At 34.7% G+C, this 21,320-nt stretch overlaps 1 protein-coding gene across 7 annotated transcripts in view; it reads left to right on the top strand.

Moving 5' to 3' along the window:
- Window positions 1-21,320, top strand: part of GPC5 (glypican 5) — a 602,821-nt gene that overhangs the window by 351,291 nt on the left and 230,210 nt on the right. Inside the window, exon 7 of one of the 7 annotated variants that reach the window (XM_085057748.1) lies at window positions 425-722. The exons of 5 other annotated variants lie outside the window; for them this stretch is intronic. Coding sequence is in view for 1 of the 2 variants with exons in the window: in XM_085057721.1 (XP_084913847.1) it covers window positions 425-474 (50 nt within the window). In the remaining variant the exon portion in view is untranslated. Of the gene's footprint in view, window positions 1-424; window positions 723-21,320 lie in introns of those variants that run through there. One more of the 7 variants, XM_085057721.1, reaches the window with a different exon arrangement.

Below are 21,320 nucleotides of genomic sequence, written 5' to 3'. Positions count from 1 at the left end.
GGAAATTCCAAACTCAAGATTGTGTTTTTACAATAATGACTGATTAGCATGCAGTAACAGTGGTCCTGAACACATACCAGGTGGCATACACTTGTGATTATAAGCAATATTTTACCTATATTACAGCTGGATGATGCATTAACTTCTGGGCTTTCCTGAACCCTTTCTTCTTGTGCTAGCAGAAATTACTTCATACATTATGTTCTATATCTCTATTATACAAATTTCCTTCAGTTAGACATAAATGTTGTGGTTTTTTTTTTTTTAACCCAAGCTGGTCCAAGGTGAATTAAGGCAATTTAAGTAAAACCAAAAGTGAGTAGATGTTAACTTTTCCTACTTGGGCAACTTCATGCTTCTTCACTGTCGTATTTATAGAAGAAACACCTGCCCTTAAGCATGACAGTCTCCATGCCCCTCACAGGTACAAATTCCACTTCTCCAGTCACACCACAGGACCAAGTGATACAGTGATTCCAGAAATGCTGCCACCCAGTACCATCTCACATTTAAACGTGGACTAGTATTTTCTTATGGATTGTGTGGTACATGTTACTATAGATGAAACATGTAAGAGTCTCAAACACTATTAGGCTAATTTACACAGCAACAACAAAAAACGTGAAACAAAACAAAACTATTAGCATAAATTAAAAGTAAGTAAGAGAAGCCAAGAATAAGGGAACTTTAAGTCATCTGGATTCATAGACTTGCCATTGGCAGATATCAGATATCTTGGATTGCAAGGTATAGATTTTTACATCTTTTAATTATTTGAATAAACTCAGGATGACAAACAATTTTGCAGAGTATTTATAGTTTCAAAGGGTCTCCTGAGTACTATTGATGCACACTTACTATGCTTTATTTTTTCTCCTAAAAAAATTTTACAGGAAGCATTTTGATAGTTTTTGAATACTGCAACATTTCGGTAAGGAAATGTACAGCCAAAACAGATAAGTTAAAAGGATACTATTTCCAGTGGATAGGGCATCAAGTGTTTAATTTGGTATTTCTTGATTGATTTGTTGTATTAAGCAAATTTACTTTGTTCAGTGTCTCAAATGTCTCATTTTCAGAGTACAATGAAGAGTTATATTTTCTTTTCATTAAATAAATTACTGTATAATTTTTCAGTTACTACTTACATCCCATGGGCCAGAGTTTTGTATTCTCTTGTCTCTCCCTCCATCCCAACAACAAAAAGAATCAAAAACCCCAAATGAAAACAAGCAATGAAAAAAACCCAAACCTTCTGTAAATAGGGTTGTTTTGTGAGCTAATAATTTTAATATATTCAAGTAATAGAAATAATTACTCTTTCTCAGATTTAAAAATAAAATTAAACAGCAATACCATTGTCAAAGAGCAAGTTGAAAGTGTTGAATTAGACACAAGTAAAATATGTAGTTTCATGTCATCTTGTCTGTCGTCATGTCAATGTAGAAATGTTTCTTAAAATGTATATTAAATTATAAATCCCATTTGGCTTTAATAATTTTAGTAGTGTAATTCTTACTCCTCTTCAGGGATCACAGTGTAGCACAGGAAATTTCCTAGGACCTAATTCTGCCAGTCTTACCCTGAACAGCCATTTAATCCACCATAATTCCATGGAAATAATTTTAAGGATTTGCAGAGGAAGGTGTTAGTCAAAATGAAAGGTCTGTCCTATGCAAACGAGTTATGATAGCTGTTATTAATTTTCTAAAATAATTTTACTTCTAATGTGTAGTCTTTATTCAGAATATGTTGTGGGAACAGGAGGAAGACAGTATATTAACCTTGATTATTAACAAATATCTGTAGTTTTCACTTCTGCAAATCATAGGTAATCAAGGTTGTATAGTAATTTCTATTATAAATCACTGCTCTTCCCTGCTTATTGATTGGACAAACATTTTACTTCTCTGATTAAGGTTTATTTTCCTGTGTGTGGAAATTTGAAGGAAATAATTATCTCAGTCATTTCCAAAATAATGAAAAAATCAGAGAATTTTTTTCCTCTTAATTATTCCATAAAAATGTCTGTGAAGGATCTCCACAATTTGGAGCAGTTCATGTGTAGATTATCAGCAGATTCTGTGTGTTTCAATCCATCCAGATACAACCTATTTGAAACACTAAACCCTTAAAATCTATTGAGTCCCTAAGCAAGACATTTCAACACTGCAGCATGAATTTCCTGGTGGTGTACTGTTAATATGGATGTAAGTGCAAAGCTAATTCTCCACACAGAGCATGGTGCAACTTGAGTGGAAATGCTTATAATTTTTTTTCTAGGGGAACTTGTTGGATTTGAAGCAGGAGACCAGAACAGGAGACAAGATAAGATAATTATACTCACACTTTTCACTTTTACTACTCATTAAATGCTCATCCTATCTCATTTGACAAGGTAGGCAAGAAACAGTCTCCCATTTTATAAATGTTGCAGAGGCATTTCTCATTTTTTAGCCACACTATTTCTGAAATGAATATACTCATTCAGAATATTTTAGAGGATCTGTTGATTATATTCCTTTTTTGAGCCAAATAAACCTCACTGACAAAATTCTGCTTTCTAGCAAAAATTCTAGTTTAGAACATCAGTATATTTACATATAATATACACAGAAGAAGATATCCTCAAATTGCGACCCTGTTTCACCAGAGGACTTTCTGGAGGAAACAAATGTGTTAATGATCATTTAATTCTGATGGCATTTTGGTTCCAAAAGTCAGACAATCTACTTTCTTCTCACAGGCTTGAGTCTTTGCTCCTAGTTTTCCTCAGTACAAGGTGTAATTACTTTTAAATTACTACAGTGATTTCCTTCAAGAACACCTAGTGGACCATACCTCATATTTATCTGTCCCTGTAGAAATGTGGGCAGAATTACACTTTACCTATATACACATTCCTGTTCTGCACTACTCCAATATGAGATATTTTCCCAGATGACCCCCCTGAACTTAACATCTCTGTCCATTTTAAACACACAGCAGAGATTTTGAGTTTTCTTAAATAGGAAACTTGGTTGGAAACAATAGCTATTTGCATTTTCAATGGCTATTTCATTTTCATTTTACTTGAATTTTTAGTCCATCATAACATAATCTTTCATTTCAGAGGCTTTCTTGTCAAAGTCTTAATAGCCATGAATCAAATACTACATTATTTGCTCACACAAATAACAGCTGAAGTCATCAGTGGAAGAGAAGGCAGCAGAATGAAAAGAAAGATAGTAAGGATAGCAAGTTTGAAGGTTAAAAATAACCATGAAAACCAGCATAGCTACCTGTGACAAACTATTAGAACGGAGCTCAGAATTGGGCCTTCTCATTCACAAAGTTAAGAGAGCTTGGCAAGATTTTTTTAGCTGCAGAACTGAAAAGGGGTAAGTTTAAGATGGTCCTGTGCTTTTATTTCTGAAGAGTGCTAAAGCAAAGCAATGCTGGCTTTACCTGTCTTTTTCCTTTCTACGAACTGTATTTTCCCATTTCATCATTTTTCACCCATAGGGCCTTCAAAATAGCTTTTCATTAAATTAAATCAATTTAAATTAAATAATGTGTGTTCTCTTGAAGAAATTTATTTAATTATACATGGTTTTTTAATATAGATTCCTTGTACCCCATATTTTAAAAGAATAACTGGCATTGACCATAGATTGATTATTGCATATTCTTGCTTTCTCTCCCAGGAAATTCAGAATTCAGGTGGATCCTGCAGCTTTCCCCTAAACACAGACAGACATAAAATTAACCCACATTTGTTGATCAAACTGGATTAAATAAAAAGTGTTTCTCAATTAATTGTTCAGGTTATTTTTTTCCCCCTAAATATCTTGGGTCCAGAAGATAACCTGCTTGACTGCTGTCATCCGGACTCAGTTCAATGAAAACTTATCTCTGGAGTGTAGTTTTGTTACAACTGATAATGAATGATCTAAAGGTATAAGAAAGACAGATTTGTAGGTAGATATAAAATCTTTAATAAAATCTATTCTGTTAATTATTAATTACTTTACCTGTGGCTGATATAAAACCTACTGACTTCTGACCTAGTAGTTTCAGATTTGCGGAAGCTGATATGTAGCCAGACATTGATATTGTCTTACTTGGTGAGGACAGAAAGTTCCCTTCTTAAATACCCATGGTAAAATGAAGTCCCTCTTAATATTATCTGTGGAAGTTGTTTTCTCTGGAGTGTGAGTGCCTGTCTTGCACTCACATACTTGAGGGAGCAAACTGAGGTCAGCATGCTGAACATATGAGTTTAGAGTTTATTTCACTTAATGCTTCACTTGTGCTGCATCAGCCTCTATTCAGAAAGTCATGTGAATATTACAATTTCTGTCAGAGAACTAGGCCAGTCACTGCTGTTGTTGATTCTATTTCAGATCTCACATGGACTGGGAATTTTCTTAGTCTCCCTCTGCTGAGGACACATAAGAAAATCATGTTTTGTTTGAAGTAACGGGGGGATGAATAAAGCTTCTAACTGCTATTGGGAGGAGCTAAATAAAATAAATAAATAATAATTATTTGCATATTCAAAATAGAAGATATTTTTTAAAAATGATGGCATGATTATTTAATCAATTAAATTGTTCATTAATGGTGGGATTCATTCAGTAATAGGGTGAGTTCTCCCTGGTGCTGTAATGAAAAGAAAATTAAATTAAACTATTTCCACTTTTATGTGCAGAGTGCCCAGAAGCAAACAAGTTGCAATGTAGTTATTATCTCCTTCCTGATCCAGTTACTTCCTTTATACTGTATTGTATATAGAAAGAAAATAATTTAGTTGCGATTTTCAAATTTAAGCACCTGGAAGTTAAGGAATAATCGAGGTGAATCTTAATTTTTTGTCCTCTGTACTTGCATGAGCTTGAATGTGCTAGGATCCTGTGGAACTGCTCATAAGATAGAAACTTACTACCCTGTGCTGCAAGGTTTTATAATGTAGAGTTTCAGGGCAATTTCTTAACACTTATTCCATGAGGAAAATAGCAAACATTTCCTATGTGTAATTTAAGAGTCCTCTTGCCCTGCATACCACATTGCTTTCCCATACAGAACAGCCATATTACATCTGCAGGTTGAGCATCTGAACCAAAGGACTATCCTAGAAACAGAAGAAAGATGGTTAGAAGAAAGCTTCAGTCTGTCAGCATAGTTACTACTGTTTTATTGGAAATACAAATTGAATCCCTAAATGATGTATTTTGTGTTGCTTGGCATACAGGTACCTTTTGCTATTAGTAGAGGGACCAAGAAAAAAGGATGGCAATTTAACTGTTTGCACCTTAGGATAAGCTCAAAATATCATGGTGAAAATCGCATCTCTATAGCAGAGAATCTCCATGCAAAGCATGGAAGATTTTCATACTAGAACTATGAGGTGGGGGTCTAAGTAGAAGGTTCATGGTTAATTCCCCAAACAACACTGGAGTAAACTGAGAAAAATATTACTGTGTTATCTGCTACTTTCTAGAAAGAAATGGCAAAACAAGCATCATCATTAGACTGAAAAAGAGAGGAAAGAAAGGCATCACTTCTAAAAATGGTATTAAAAAAGAAAAGAAACGTTTTTTTATTTTAATTTCTGCTGGTAGATATACCTGACAACATTCCTTTGATTTCTCTGGAGTGCTTCTTGGAGGTAGAATTCTTTGTACAAACAGTGAGAATTTTAGATTGTTTCTTGACTTTCACCTTATTTACTGACATTACATATATACTTTGGGAAGGAAAGGGCAAGGATGATGTCACTACATGTCTCTATGTATTTCACTCAGATATCTAAATTAACAAACCTAATTTATGGCAATGTTAATGGGGCTTTCATGTGATTCCAGCTGTGAGCCATCATTAACTTTTGTTGGTATCTCTTTCACTCTGTGAATCTCTGTCCCACCCCAGCTACCTTTTCCAGCTCCTGAATCAGACCTGTTCTGGCATGGGCACTTGTGCAGCTGTGCAGAAATCAAGACTGGGAAACTGACTTGTCTGAAATGACAAGCATTCAAATAAACCATTCAAATAAATATTTCTCCTATGCAATCTCACAGCTTTTCCAGGTGAACGCAGGACACTTCACCCAGCTAAGCACACAAGAGTAAGGAGCAGCTTTTCAAACTACCACTGAATGTAAACTTATGTTTTTGGGGCACTTGGGATATATCTGAATTCTGATATCCTAGCTTTGTAAGGTGAAAATGTGCCAATATTATGCTAAGTGTTTGTTATTATCACTAATTTATTTTATACCAAAATGAAGTTGATATTAATTCTAGAGGCTCAGTCAAAACAAATATTTTTTATGCACAGAAATTTTTAATTATTCACTAGCTCTGAACATGGTGTAATGCCTAACACTTAATTTCAGTAGTTAAAAAATAGTGGTTTGTCTTCTTAAACTAAGATCAGCATTTTGTGTAGTGTTACATACACATTTTAAAACTACCTAAACACTCTTCTGTCAAAGTGCAGAAAATGCTAATTTATAAAATCTCTGGTTAGAAGAAGCTATTTTCCGCTGCATGGCAGGTTTATTACATTAGTTTTCATTATTGATTTTTAAATTAGTTCATCTTAATTAGAGAAGATTTGGTACACTAATTCTTATCTTTTCATTAAATGGCAACACTAAAATTTTCAGTGTCTGGTGTATAGTTTCTTCTCCATGATAATGGTACGATGCGAATATTCCTTTTCTGTAAGGATGTTTTACTGAATAGTCTGGTAAATTGTCTTGCTTCCTTTTAATTCATATGCATTGAGAATCTTTAAAACTTATTACTTGTGATTTTTCGTGGGACTTCTATATCAATGCTGCCAGCATAGCAAATATAATTACCCCTGAGCTTTCAACATTCTAATTCCTGTACTCTAATTTTATGACTACTTAAAAAAAATTAAAAAAGAATAGCATTTCAATGATTTTTTAAGCAACATAGAAATTTATGTAGGACAATAAGGTATGATGAGGAATGATAAGAAGGCATATCATACCTTCCTAATTCAAGTTTGAATTACTTTGCTGTTATTAACCAAAATGACATTATACAAAGAAATGAAAATAATGAAGAAAATATTGTCCTGTGTACTGGAAAATAAATTGAAATTATCTATTCAGAATGCTAAATGACATTAACAGTTTATCAGTATTTACCTGTGAGAATGAGATTAGAATATTTATGAATCCAAACATAATTGAAACTGTGTTTTGTTTTATGACTTGTTCCATTCTGAATATAAAAATGTCAGCCAGATCATTGAAAATCTAATCTAGTTGTTAGAAATATCCATTTCAAATGCATATCGTTGTATCTATTTTGATACTGTATTGAGCAACTTTCTGTAACTTCCAGGATATAAAGAACTTGAGCTCAATATTTAAAACATTGCGCAAAAAGAAATGTAGAGCAACAGAAAAGGAAACCGGTAAAGAGAAGATAGCTCAGTATGCTTGTTACTATAATTTCCAAGATCCTGATTACTGTAATGCTTTCATGGTTTTCCGCTTATACTGCTTTTTGAAACAAAATATTGGAAACGATAATATGGAGCCCTGGCATTTTCTGGATTGTAGTCTTGGCATTGCAATTGGCCCTATATAATCAAACTGCATTCAAAGAATAGCTCCTCATGAAGCAGACTTTAGTTTTGAAATGATATATTCTTTTCTGGAGCTTCTTTGGCAGTGTGAAACTGTGCCTTTCAAAAACAATCTGCTCTGTGTTGATGCAGCAAGCTAATAAAAGCAAATAAAAGTTCTGTTTATGAAGGCATATGGCAACCCTTATTTTTGTAAGATAACAAAACTTGCTGTGAGTTTCATATATAAATAAAAACTTAGTTCAAGGAAAATATTAACAGTTGAGAAGAAATAAAACATGGAGTGGCTTAGATTCATAAAATCTGATAAAATATTATCTATATTGAAAATGTGGAAATGGGGACTATTTCCCTTCCTCTCTTCATGATTCATAAACATTTATATGTTCCTGAATAAATGATGAGTATATATCTTCTAATAAGCACTCACCTATTAATAAAACAGATATGTTACCCAGGTTGAAATAAGAAGAATTTATTTTCTATCACACTAAATCTTTTTGCACATTACAGTTAAATTAGTGAGGTGTATGAGGACTTGAACACTGGGAAATGGAACTTAAATAAGCAAAAGCCAGAAAAGAAGAGGCTGCTGAGACTAAATGCTTCAAAAATCTCTGTGTGTATTTCTGTCCACCTGTGATATGGTGATTATTTTGTTTAAAGAACAAGCAAAACTGCATAGTCTATTGTGCATATGGCCTTCATTAAATGATATCTCCACTACTATGATTTCATAGCATTTTCAATTCCAGTGCTGCAGGCTGACTTGTTACCAGATGCCAGTGGATCTTTAGGACTATAGGAGCATGCCAGAGGAATAACGAAGGCCAGTTCAATTTCAGGATTGCAATCTGTATTTAAAGGTTTATATATTTGGGATAAAAAATATGGACAATTACAGAATTATTAGAAGGGTAAAATGACAGTGAAAAGAGGGGTGAAAATAAATGGGTAATGGGTAGAATTTAAAAACAATTTATTCATCAAAATTTGGCTTTGTTTTAAACACACATCTGTGATAAAGATTATTCTAATTAATTTATAAACAATCACAGTTTGTGTGATTTTGAAAGCAAATTGAAGTTTTCGTATTTATCTAGTTGAATAGTACACTGAAGAGAGGAATTACTCATATATTATTAAGTTGTTGATATTGCAAAATGTTGTAAAGTGCATAATGGAAGGAAGAATAAAAAGCATATATTTTTTCCAGCATATTTTTTCAATGAGCATTTTATCTAAGTCAGTTTGTCTATTACTTCTTTTAATAAGGATTTTAATATAGCAACTTGAATGCTTATAGAGAACGTGCTCTAAAAGCAAAGGGCAAATATTATAATGCAGTTATAATTCATGGACTGCAAGAAATTGAAAAGAGATTTGTTCTTTGCTTTACAACAGAAGTAATCTCATCTGTACTAGAAGAGGCTGAAGTTGTTCATATTCTTTGGAGTTGAGATTTCATTGAATTTACTGTCAATTCAGCTTCACAATATCCAACTATCAAAGCCAGGCATTCAGCTTGTGTCCAGTGGCAGAGGAACACAAATGGTTTCCTCTTCAGTGTAGGAAAAGTGATAGTTTCCCTATCACTCATGGGCTTTTCCAAGTTACCAATGTATGCAGTAAATTGTCAGTTCTAACAATTCCTGGATGTTAATCTTTCTTTTATAACATGAAATCAGAGGCCAGCAACCTAACTGAAATTTACTATGAAATGTGACTTCATAATACATGTAGCCACAGTGATATTGGATAAGTAAGGATGCAAAACAGAGTTGGGCTCTGCCCTGTGCCTACATTCTGCACATCTCTTGGTATAGTGATAAGCAATGTTCATGTTAGTGTATGTGACACACTCCAGGTATTTTGAGGATCCTCTTTGTACTTTTACAACCAGAGTTAAGACTTTGCCTCAAAGTAAGCTACAGACTGCAAGTAAGTGCTACGGGGACGCTAAAGGAACAGGACTGAGCAAACCACATCCCTGCTCTACTATTTGGTATATACTACCATTCCTCACCTTTACCTTACCCAGTCTAGTAGACACTCCTTAACTCAGCAATCCAGTTCAGACATCTGTTGAAGAATGAATTGGACTCCAGCAGTATCTGTTTCTGTCCATGGACTGTGCAGAACTATCACAGAGATATTTACAATGTAATATGGCCACAGTTGCTCAGATTAAGCATTTTCAAAGTGATGACACAAAAAAAATTAGGACACCTTCCAGTTACAGAAGCTTTTAATCAGAATTGGGAGAGCTAGTTCTTTTGCCAAAGGAGCAGTTTAGGCATCAAATCAAGAAAAAAGGTTTTAACTCAAATGCTAGCTGAGGTAAGTAACTGAGCGAAGGAACCTGAGAGTTGCAAGTAATACAGACAAGCAGCAACATTACCAAGAGCGCTGTGGTCTAGACTTTAACGGAAACACAAAATTAGTTTGCAGATACACTGTCTTCTTTCTTCCTGAGGGGCAATTTGTAATGGAAGGATTTATAAGCAAAGAAGGAGTCTGAGAAAAAGGGATAAAAATACTTCGGGATTCTTGAAGGTAAGAGGAAACAAATTTGAGGAGTCAAATTCCAGATCTAAGAGAGGCAGAGGCATAAATTCCCATTTACCTCATTAGGAGTCAGGATGAACAGAAATGAGAACAGAATATGAACTCCACTTTTGTGATGCAGCATCTTATGTTTATGTACAATCTGTCTTCCGCAGGGAAGGCCTTTAGAAACTTCATATGATAAATAGAGTTCATGTTTCTCTGAAATGCAAGTGCATCAAAGATAAAAGGTATAAACTTTTCAACACAACAATCCAGCAATACCTAACTGTTTACTACAGAAAACACAAAGTTGTTTCAATGACATATTTTGAGAACAGTGGAAATGTCCTTAATAAACTCAAGTGATCACCTTTGAAAGTCTGCTCTTGAAACAGTTCATGAGCTAATGCTATAATTTACATTGCTGTAACAGCAGATTCAGAGAGAAAAGAGTCTACTGAATGTCAACATCTCTTCCTTTATATTTTTTTCCTACAAAAGATGTGATTCCACTTATTTATTTATTTATTTATTTGTAGTTTAGAGCCAATTCGTACCTGGAGTTCCTAGAGCCAGTAAGAAAATAGAGTTTTGCCACTTAGTTGGAATTTTTCCAACTAAAAAATGGTATAAAAAATTCCCAAAACCACGGACTGAGGTATGTCAGCTGTTACCTCCTACGAATTGCAGAATAATAAGCTCATCTGAACAAACCCTTGGTGATCTGGGATATAAATCTTCTTTTTACAAAAGTAATCTGTGAATTTTAAAAGACAATAAAATAGCCCCATTATTGAAAGAAAAAATTATTGGCATGTAGTAGTGACTGCATCCTAAAAATTCTTTTAAACTGTGACTATATTAATAATTAAATATATATGGTTGAGATTTTATCATATATGTAATATAACTTGATTCCTAATGAATCAACATGTTGCTGTTAACCATTGTGTGCCATACATACCTACATCTTTATTAAATATAGAAGTCACCCAAACTTGATTAGATCTATTTCATTTTGTGTGTGAAAATTGATTTAAAAATACATTTGGAAAAGGGCACAACAGCATAGGCTTCAGTGGCTTCACAGAGTTACAAACCAGCTGATCTACTTCAAGTAGAGCTTTGGAAAGTATGAAGTCATGCTGAGGAGGGCACGTTTGATTTCAAGATCTTAAGAAATATCTAATTGCAAAGCTAACTAAAACCAAAATGAAATGGAAAGCTTTGACTCTGTAAGACTCACTACCTGAGAAAATTGATTACAATTTCTTTATCTAAGCTATTGCCTCCAATATAGAACATCTATATTTTAAATAAACAATATTAGTTTCTAACCTGTAGGCAAAAATACGTATTTTAGAGAATTATTAATGTAACATATTTAGCATCTTACATGAAAGACAAGGTTTTAGACCAGTACTTGGGAGCAAAGATCTAAAATTCTTACATGTGTGATGTGGGGCAGATTAGTTGTTATCATGTAAAGCACCACTACTTGGTGTTTAGTATTTTTGTAAAATGAGCGATGTATTATCACCATTGCATTAAATACTCTAGCAAAGTATGGTTTTGTTTTTAGAATCAGTGGTTAAAATACAATTGTTTATTCTTATCTTTGATTTATATTTATTTTCTGTTCCTTATACTTTTTTAAGTGCCTTTTGTATTTTGTGGGAAATATTTAGCTTACAAAGGTAAGCAGCTATGCCTCCTTCAGTTATAATGCCACTGTCCATGACCTGAAAAAAAGAAATCAATTGATTATTAAGATACTTAGATCACCCCTTCTTTCTCACACCATTGATCTCTTCATTACATAGTACCTTTTCACAAGTGGAGCTCCGCAAACTGTCCTGATTTAATGAAAAGCTAGTAGGTGCCTTACCATCCTGATTTTTAAATTTCCTGTTATTATTTATTGGTGCATTTGTATTTAAAAATATTTTCTCAACTTAAGCTGCTGCTAGAAAAGCCATTTGTGATTACACTTACAGTTACAGACACATTTATTATGTTTTCTGAAATGTTGAATATAGCTAACTGAGAAAAGTTACAAAGCCATAAGTGGCTTATATTCAATATTAGCTAATTTATTAAAAGGGAAATGTTATGGTTGGTCTTTGATTATAGCTGTGCTGTACCCAGTGTTGCAGAAAAGCTCCTGAATGAGTTGGCTGTAAAACTTAAGGAGTTTTTGAACATCCACATTTTTCCACTCAGTGAGCTGTTAAAACTCAAAGAACTGGTAAAGCTAAAGGGGCAACCAACCACTGAGCATTATGGCATTGCCTACCCTGTTGCAACTTCAGATAAAAACACTATCAGCTTCAGCTTCAGAGGAAGTCATTCTGTTCAGAGGAAACCATCTCTTCACACTCTGTACTGTTATATCTCCAGCTATTAAAGGCTGCTAGTTTGGAATTGTATGGCTACTGGAAGGTTCTGGTTTGTAATCTTTGTCTGTAACAAAATATCTGAAATATTTCATTGAAGATGGTCCAATTTTTGTGCCAACACCAAACTAAAGTGAAATTGAAATTAATTGCCAAAAAAGTGTTAATAAAACTGGTAGATAGAACACTTCTGATAAACACTGTTTGATAAAATAGTACCATAGTGATTTTAAATTTATAGATTCTTTATTTATCTATAGGTTACCAAAAATATAATTATATAAATACTAAATATTTTTCCAAACTAAGTACTATTTTGGAAGTGAAGATATAGTTTTGGTTTTTCTTTTCTACAAAACTGCTTTCCTGTTCTTCATTAGAGACAGTTGGCCTAATCTTAAAATTTGTATTTAAATTAAACCATTGAAACTATTCTAAGGAAGTTTGTATTAATGACTTCTGACTTTGAAGAGGAAACCTACTACTTTAAAGAAAATAGATGTAATGTATATTTTTCAAAAGGCTGTTAATTGGAAATATGTTTTCCCTACATTTAAATGTTTGAAGTTGAATCTCATTGTCTGAAAGAAGAAATAGCAAAAATGACAGGAAAAAACTGTGTTTTCTTCAATAAAATCAGAAATTTTTGCATCATATGCAACCCATATAGGCATTCATAACCATTTTACTGAATATGATTTTTTAAAAATTGTATTTGACAGGATGTTGTGAATTCCAAATGTATGTTTATACAGATTATGCCAGAATGACACTTTTAAATATTAATTAGCTGTTCAAACATGTTGCATATCAAAGCACATCTGGTCTGTGGCAAAATGTGAAAAGAAATGGCACATCAGCTTTTAAGATACATTGATAGGGTCACATAGATCAGCTTGTTCCTATCTACACTCAGGGAGTTTCATCAGCATCTCACTTTTTATGACATAATTTGCATTTTAGGAGGCATTATAGCGCATGCTGACATGCCAAAATTTTCTCAACAAAAAGTTGTTATCTGAGTGGTGGAGCAGAGCTTCAGGAGTGGAATAGCTGGAGCTTTTAATTCCTGTCCCCAGGGCTTTAAACTTGCATCCTCACAAGAGTCTGACAGTTCTCGAGTTCCGGATTACACAGGCAGATGATGTCCTTCTGTTAAAGCAATGCCATTGCACAGCCGGCAGTGTGAGGTGCAAGGGGCAAAACTGAGGTCAGGGAACAGAAGTTCTGGTAGTTCTGCTGGATAATGTAACTGCTCCCGTGGGAGATGAAAAACTACGCTTTTGTTTCTGTTCTCAAAATGAGTTGTTTGTGTTTGTGGTGTGTCGACCCTGGCTGGATGCTGGGCGCCCACCAAAGGCACTCTGTCACTCCCCTACACAGCTGGAGAGGGGAGATGAGATAAGGACAGAGAGAGGTCACTCACCAAATACCATCGTGGGCAAACCAGGCTGAAATTAGAGATATTAATTGAATTTCTTATTAAAATCAGAGCATGATAATGAGAAGTAAAATAAACCTTGAGAACACCTTCCCCCCACCCCTTCCTTTTTCCCAGCTTGACCTCCTTCCTCAGTGGCACAGAGAGACACGGAATGGGAGTTATGGTCAGTTTATCACCTGTGGCTTCTCCCTCTGCTCAAGGAGAGGAGTCATTCCCCTGCTCCTCTGTGGAATACCTCCCACAGAAGACAGTTCTCCGTGAACTTCTCCAACATGAGTCCATCTCATGAGCAACCTCTGTGAACTGCTGCAATGTGAGTCCACTCTACAGGCAACAGTCCTCCCAAAACTGCTGCAACATAGGTCACTCTTCTGCAGGGTGCAGTCCTGCAGGCACAGCCTGCTCCCATGTGGGTCCCCCATAGGGTTCACAAGTTCCACCAGGAAACCTGTTCCAGTGTGGGCTTCTCTCTCCATGGGTCTGCAGGCTCCTTCCAGGACCCTGCTCCAGCACAGGCCTCCCAATGGGGTCACAGCCTCCTCTCAGACACCCACCTGCTCTGGTGTGGGTCTCTTCCATGGGCTGCAGGGGGATTTCTGTATCTCTATGGACCTCTGTGGGCTACAGGGACACAGCTGCCTCTCCCTGGGCTGCACCTTGGGCTGCAGAGGAATCTCAGCTCTGGCACCTGGAGCACCTTCTCCCCTTCCTTCTTCACTGATCTTGGTGTCTGCAGAGTTGTTCCTCTCACATATTCTCACCCCACTCTTCTTTGGCCACAATTACACCCATGCAATAACTTTTTTTTCTTCATCTTAAATGTGGTAGCACAGAGGGGTTACCACCATTTCTAGCTGACTTAGTCTTGGCCAGTGGCACATCCATCTTTGGAGCCACCAGGGATTGGATCTGCTGGACATGGAGGAAGCTTCTGGCAGCTTCTCACAGAAAACATGCCTGTATTGCCTGTATTCCTCTCACTGCCAAAGCTTGACCATGCAAACCCAACACAGTCTTGTTCATCCAAAATCTCCCCAATGCATTGCATAATACCAAATGTTAGACACCTTTGTTGTAGATCAGATGAACCACATACTTATTGTCTAAGAGGTTAGGTGAAGGTCCCTCTTTGGCCCTAGTCCACTTAATTTTATATAAACCCCTTTCCAATTTAAGGTCATGACATGTAGGTCCCTTAGCGACTTAACAATTACTGTAATCCTTTCACCTCCTTAGATGTGGAGTTATTTTCAGGATGGGTAAAACTTCTAAGTGAAGTCAGATTTTCATGTAAAATGATACTGCTCTTTTACAGTGATTTTTCAACTCTTGAAATCCTCATAATATATGGAACTGGAAAATGCATGACATATGTAAAGGCATATCTGGAATAGGACTGCTACTGTGTAAATACTTTGGGCAAGTGATAAAGGATAAAGCAGATTTTGATGTAATAGCCTCCAAGATGATTTGATACAAGCAGATAAATTTAACAAATGTCTTTATAACCTAAGAGTCAAAATTCGGTGCTCAGATACTAGAAATAAAAAAAACCTTATTTTAAATAAATATTTCTTTTTAATTTATATTATTTAACATGAAGTGCTAAGAAATTTTTATGAATTAACACAACATTTGCTGATCATCCACTGAGATAATAACTATTTCTGTGTGGCAATAGCTAAAAATAGAGAAGCAAGAGTATTATTGGCAAGGACAAAAATGAAAAAACAATAGTTTCTTTTACAAAATTCAGCAATACTAGCACATAGCAAAAAAAATTCAGATTCTCATAGCTAATTAGCTGCTACATTAATAACCAGTCCAACAGTAAATAATAGAGATTTTGAATTAGTCTATATTTTATATGATTATAGTAAATTTTAGGTATCATGTTAAGGTTTCTGCCAAACCTTTATTAAATCAGATTTGTGTTACCACTTAAATGCATTTTTCTGCTTCATGAGTGCATTAAAGTTCTGCTAGAGTAAGCACTGATCGGCAACTTTTATAAGTTTTATATGTCTGTAAAAGATGAACAATGATGCCTGTAAAATTTGCCCTGCTTCCTATGCAATGTCCTTCCACAAATCTGTGAAAACTTTTCATAAATGCTTGGAAATAAATGGATACTTACTTGAAGAAATAATTCCTAAAATCATTAAAAATGCTGTTCTTAATATATTTCCTTCATTGTACCTGCCTTCCTCTTTTGTATAGTATTCCAATTTTCCTTTCAACAAATTTCAAGAAAGATTAGACAGAATTCACGTTTTCTGAAAGAAAGATCAGTGATTGGTCAAATGATTGATTGAGTGGCGCCCCACGTAAAGCTCCAGATTGTAGACACTTGCAATGAAATAACTAAATGTGGGGCCTTTATTCATTTACCCCAAGCTAATCAAGTAGTGCCCACATATAATGTTTGTGTGTGGGCAGCTGCACTGGGTTCTGGGGTTGCCCTGACCTAACTCACCTACAGACAGCTATGGCATGTACCAGTTGCTGTAATTATGGTGTTTAACGCATTCTGAGATTTAATTTTCTTCTCCTGCTAATCCAGCAGTACAAAGATATCTTACAAGACTTATGCAATATATGCCAATCCCAGTGGAGGTTTTGGATATCCTGACTTCTCAAAAGGTGTTTTTGTCTAGGTGTAAGTCAGGTTTACAAACTTTTATCTGAGTCAGTGGAGATCAAGGGCTTAATCCACTATCCAACCTGGAATGGCCACTAAAGGCAGTGCTATAGGCTAAATGTTGAAGCCTATTCCTGCTGTCATCTTCCCTAAAAAAATTCCGTCAATGCAGTGAAAAAGCAGTAAAATCCGAGGAATTACCCTTGGGGCAACAATCTCCCTACAAGTATGCATTTTTTTATTTCCTTAGAGCTTTCTCTTGCCTTCTACCATTTTATGCCTGAGCCTTTAAACTGAGATTAGAGGCAAAGGAGAGCACTTTAGAGCTCTTCACTGTTGAGTACATATTGTCTGCATGTTATTCAGATGAAGGACTATAAAAGAAACAATTATACACTCTGCCATGTGGAGTGAAAGGCATTACCTAGGATGAACACAACTAATTAACGTTTTTCTTCCTTGGACCTGTCTTTCTGCCACAGCCGCATTTTTCCCTTAAGCATCTAATTTCATAATTCTTTCTGTTTCTCAAAATTACTGCATTGAGTTGTGAAAAATGGTAGTTCAATATATCTAAAAGGTTTTGACAAAGGCAACATGTTTTGAGGGGGTATAAGATAATAATATAAATGTTTCTTCCAATAAGCATTAAAAAGATGCTTGGAACAATAGCAGTTTCTCAGTTCAGATGACATAGGTGAAATCTTTGAGAACTAATAATGAGGAAGTAATTAGTTACTCAATAGCCCAATAATTTTATTATCTATTTATGTGTTGTGCCACAAATGCTTACGAATGCAAAGAGAGAGTAATATTCAGACTAAGAAGTCACAATTATGGTAGTAAAATACATCCTATTCGAGGAATTTTATTTCTGACTATTAGGAAATTGAACACACTTCTTCCACACAGTGGAGTATAAAAGCTACTTTTAATTCTGTGGCCACTCTTTTCAATGACAGTAAATTACTCCTTGTACTTTTTTGAAAACAGATGTAGACACAGAGTAATATTCCTTTTTTTTTCTTTTAATGAATAAGCTCCCTTTTTTAGAGAGTAAATTATTCTTAAGGCACTTTCTAAATGGCTGCAAATTGCAGTTACAATGTGACACTCAGATGATTAATATATTTTCTGCTAATATTTATTGAATGTTTTGAAATTGGTGTTCCTGGTGAGAAAAGTGAAAGAAAACCTTATTTACACCACCAGGCAGAACTTCAGAGCTAGATTCATTGCTGAGAAACTGAAGAGCACTATGAGTTTCTCTAAGGTATTAGTATTCTTTTTCTTCTACCAGAAGGAAAAATATTTTGAGGGCACATACTAATGTTAAAATAATTTTTTTTACTCCTAATATGGTGAATGTTACAAAACCAGTCTAGGTATTTCTAGAATAAAAATATTTACCATTCAGATAATTTGCTACCTATCTTGGGGTTAATGATTTGTTGCTTGATTTTTTTTTCTCCCTTAGATGCTTGGTTTGAAGAATTATGGTTGAAATGTATATTTTTTCTTCTCACTTTTTCTTCTACTCAGGAACTAACTTGCAATATATCACAGCTGTCATTATAATGAGAAAAACATCATGATGCAGCAGAACTTAGTCAATTCAATTATATAGAAAATGCAGTGAAATTATTTTGATAGAAATGCACCTGCTGAGGCTGCCTGCTAGGCTAGTCCACAATTAGATACTGTGTAAAAAGTTATTAAAAAGTTCATTTAGATAATTTATCTCTCAAGTGTGTCGGGGAATATTTCCCTGAAGAAAGGGTCAAAACTCTGGAGAAATGTTTATTTCAAAAGTAAACGTAAATTATGCAGCCTTGTGCTAGTAATGGTGAAGATAAACACTGTCTTAAAAAGAAATTCAAAGGTTTAAAAGATTTTATTGATGGATGGGATCAAGCCACCCATGAACTGTATGGCCTTGATCCATAGGTCTAAGAAAAGCATGAAAAAAATGAGTATTTCTTAAAAAAAGAAAAAAAAAAGTTCAAATTAATTAATATCTCTAATGAGCATTTAACTGGGCTTTGGATTGCATTGGTAGTAATAACACAATAACAAAAGGCAAAAGCAGCTTACTATATAAAATGTCCCAGAAACAAGAGTGAAGGCATGAAGGCACATTCTGCTTTCTCTGAAGGGCCATACTGCTAGCATTTTGGACTCAGCTTCACCACCACAGGACTACAAGGAAGAATAATTTATTTCCCTGTGTGAATAGTCTTTTGATGCAGCTCTCACTGTTACTGGTTGGTTGTGTCACATCAGCAATTGAGGCAACAGCTTATTGAACTAACAGGAAGCAAAAGCTTTCCATAACAATATTCATACTTACAATTAGTTTATCACACTGTACCCGTTCACTTCCCCAGAAAGGTAATAAATCACAAATAGAGCTTAGATCTTCATGACTGATAGAATAATTTTTAATAGCTTATTTTGCTTACAAGTTATGACAGCTTTGTGCCATTTTTCTCCTAAATGAGAGTGATTGGTATAACAATAGGACACATTCACACAGTTCGTATTTTAAGAACCGCTGATTATTTTAACCAATGCTTTATAAAACTACCCTGTTTAAGTCGTGGTTCTCCCTGTTTATGTAGTGGTTCTCAGGAGTGGGAAAAAGACACAAAAATAATTTGCTCTAGCATGGTATTGTCAACTGCATGTTTTAAGTGAATTTTAATATTGTCACTGTAAAAACTGATTTGTACCTTTGGGAGTTGTGTCAAATTTTCAAGAGCATTTATCCATCAAGGAAATATCAGGAAAAGAAATTATATTTTCTTGGTGTTGAAGAATGACAATTCACTTCTTAAAGCTGGACAACAGATGGCCAGTGTGCCATTGGCAATACTCCTCTATAAATGCATATATAAAAATCTAGCAAAAAATATATACACGGAGCTCTTTAGCAGCTTACCCAAAATTATTAAAGTAGCAACCAAAGAGCATTCTCATAGAAGACTTTCTAGAAGGCATCTTTTCATCAAATATATTAAATAATTAAAATATATACATATATAGTAAAATTTTAGGTATACTCTTAGAAAAAATATTATCTGTATGTTGCTTATTTAAGAATAATTTCAGTGTGATACTCAAAAGGAAGACAAGTGACAACTCAATATGTTGTCTACAGAAACCGTGTGGTATGCAGATAAGTCAAGAAAAAAAGTTTGGAATTGATTTATTTAGAGAATCTGACTATGTGAGTAGAAGATGGAGTCTGGGTTCATTAACTCTGCTCTGAAAGGCTTTTCAGAAGAATTTTGGTTCCAATTCAAAGCAAACATGGCAAGTATTTGAACACCATCTTTTTTTGGTTGTTTTTTTTTTCCCCAGCAGTTGGCACAAAATGATGCTGGGCTTGCAAAAACTAATGAACTTCAGAGATTTTTGTCTTTGAGGGCTGCAGTTATATAAGAAAGTGTCATAATTTCTGGAATTTTTGCATACCTATCATGTGATGTATTTCAAGCACTACCTGAGATTTGCAGTCCATTCATATCTGCAAAATATCAGGGTGTCCCATTTTCATATACATATTTTATCAAATAATTTAGTTTACAGTTGAAAATGAGAAATATCCATTATTTGCCTTGTTTTGTAATAAATATGAAGGTGTACATAACTGAAGAAGATTCAGGAATGCTGCTGATAAAGACATATTTTCACATAGAAAAAAACAATGTATCACAGAGTGATAGATTCATAGAATCATTTAAGATGGAAAATATCCTTAAGATCATCAAATTCAGCCATTAATCCCAGCATGGCCAAGTCCACCACAAAACCATGTCCACAAGGTGCCACATCTTTTTAAATACCTCGAGGGAAGGTGACTCCACCACTTCCCTGAGCAGACTGTTCCAACATTTTGGTGAAGAAATTTTTCTAGTATCCAATGTAAACCTCCCCTGTAGCAGCTTGAGGCCATTTTCCATCTTGTTCTGTCTCATGCTATTGTGTATATATATAGAAGACATTTGAGTACTTATTTGTGCATTTACAGAGTTCAAAATGACTCCATAATGATGAAGGAGACTCAAACTGGCCAATGAAAATAATTATGTAAATACTATTAATGATTAAATCATAGTTTCAATAATATGAATAAATCAATTAGATTTCATGGCTTTTTGTAGTATAATATATGCCCTTGTGTTCATGAATAATTGATGTAAGCAACAACAATGATGACAAAAACAACAAACAAAGATAAATAATCCCATAATATATGTTGGTTAATTCCTGAAAAGGTTAAGAACATCAAATTTTCAAATATCATGACCTGACTTTAATGACCCAGTAACAGGCTGACATTTGCAGTACCATTTTTATGTAATAACACATCACATGCAAAGATCAGCAAGTGCAATGTAACTGCTTATCTCAAAGGAGAAAAATAAGTAATAATGGTACAAGAGAGGTTAATAACAGGTACAGGTCCAGCCTGGCTTTTATCAGTCTTTTTAGAAAATGAACTGGGAATTGCTGTCAACTTGATTGGAAAATGGAGAGGAGAAATAGATACATATGGGAGACATCAGTCAGAGTGGAGAAGACTGGTCTGTGTGAAGGTTGTTTGCAAGGTTACCTGTTCTGACGCAATGGAAAGCTGGAATTTGCATCTCAAAGCTTTGTTCCTTTCTCAACATAG

Source organism: Lichenostomus cassidix, chromosome 1 (assembly GCF_008360975.1).
Source record: "Lichenostomus cassidix isolate B80296 chromosome 1, HeHo_3.0, whole genome shotgun sequence".
Lineage (NCBI taxonomy): Eukaryota > Metazoa > Chordata > Aves > Passeriformes > Meliphagidae > Lichenostomus > Lichenostomus cassidix.
Note: the sequence above shows the minus strand (reverse complement) of the source record. Positions and strands in the feature narration are given on the sequence as shown.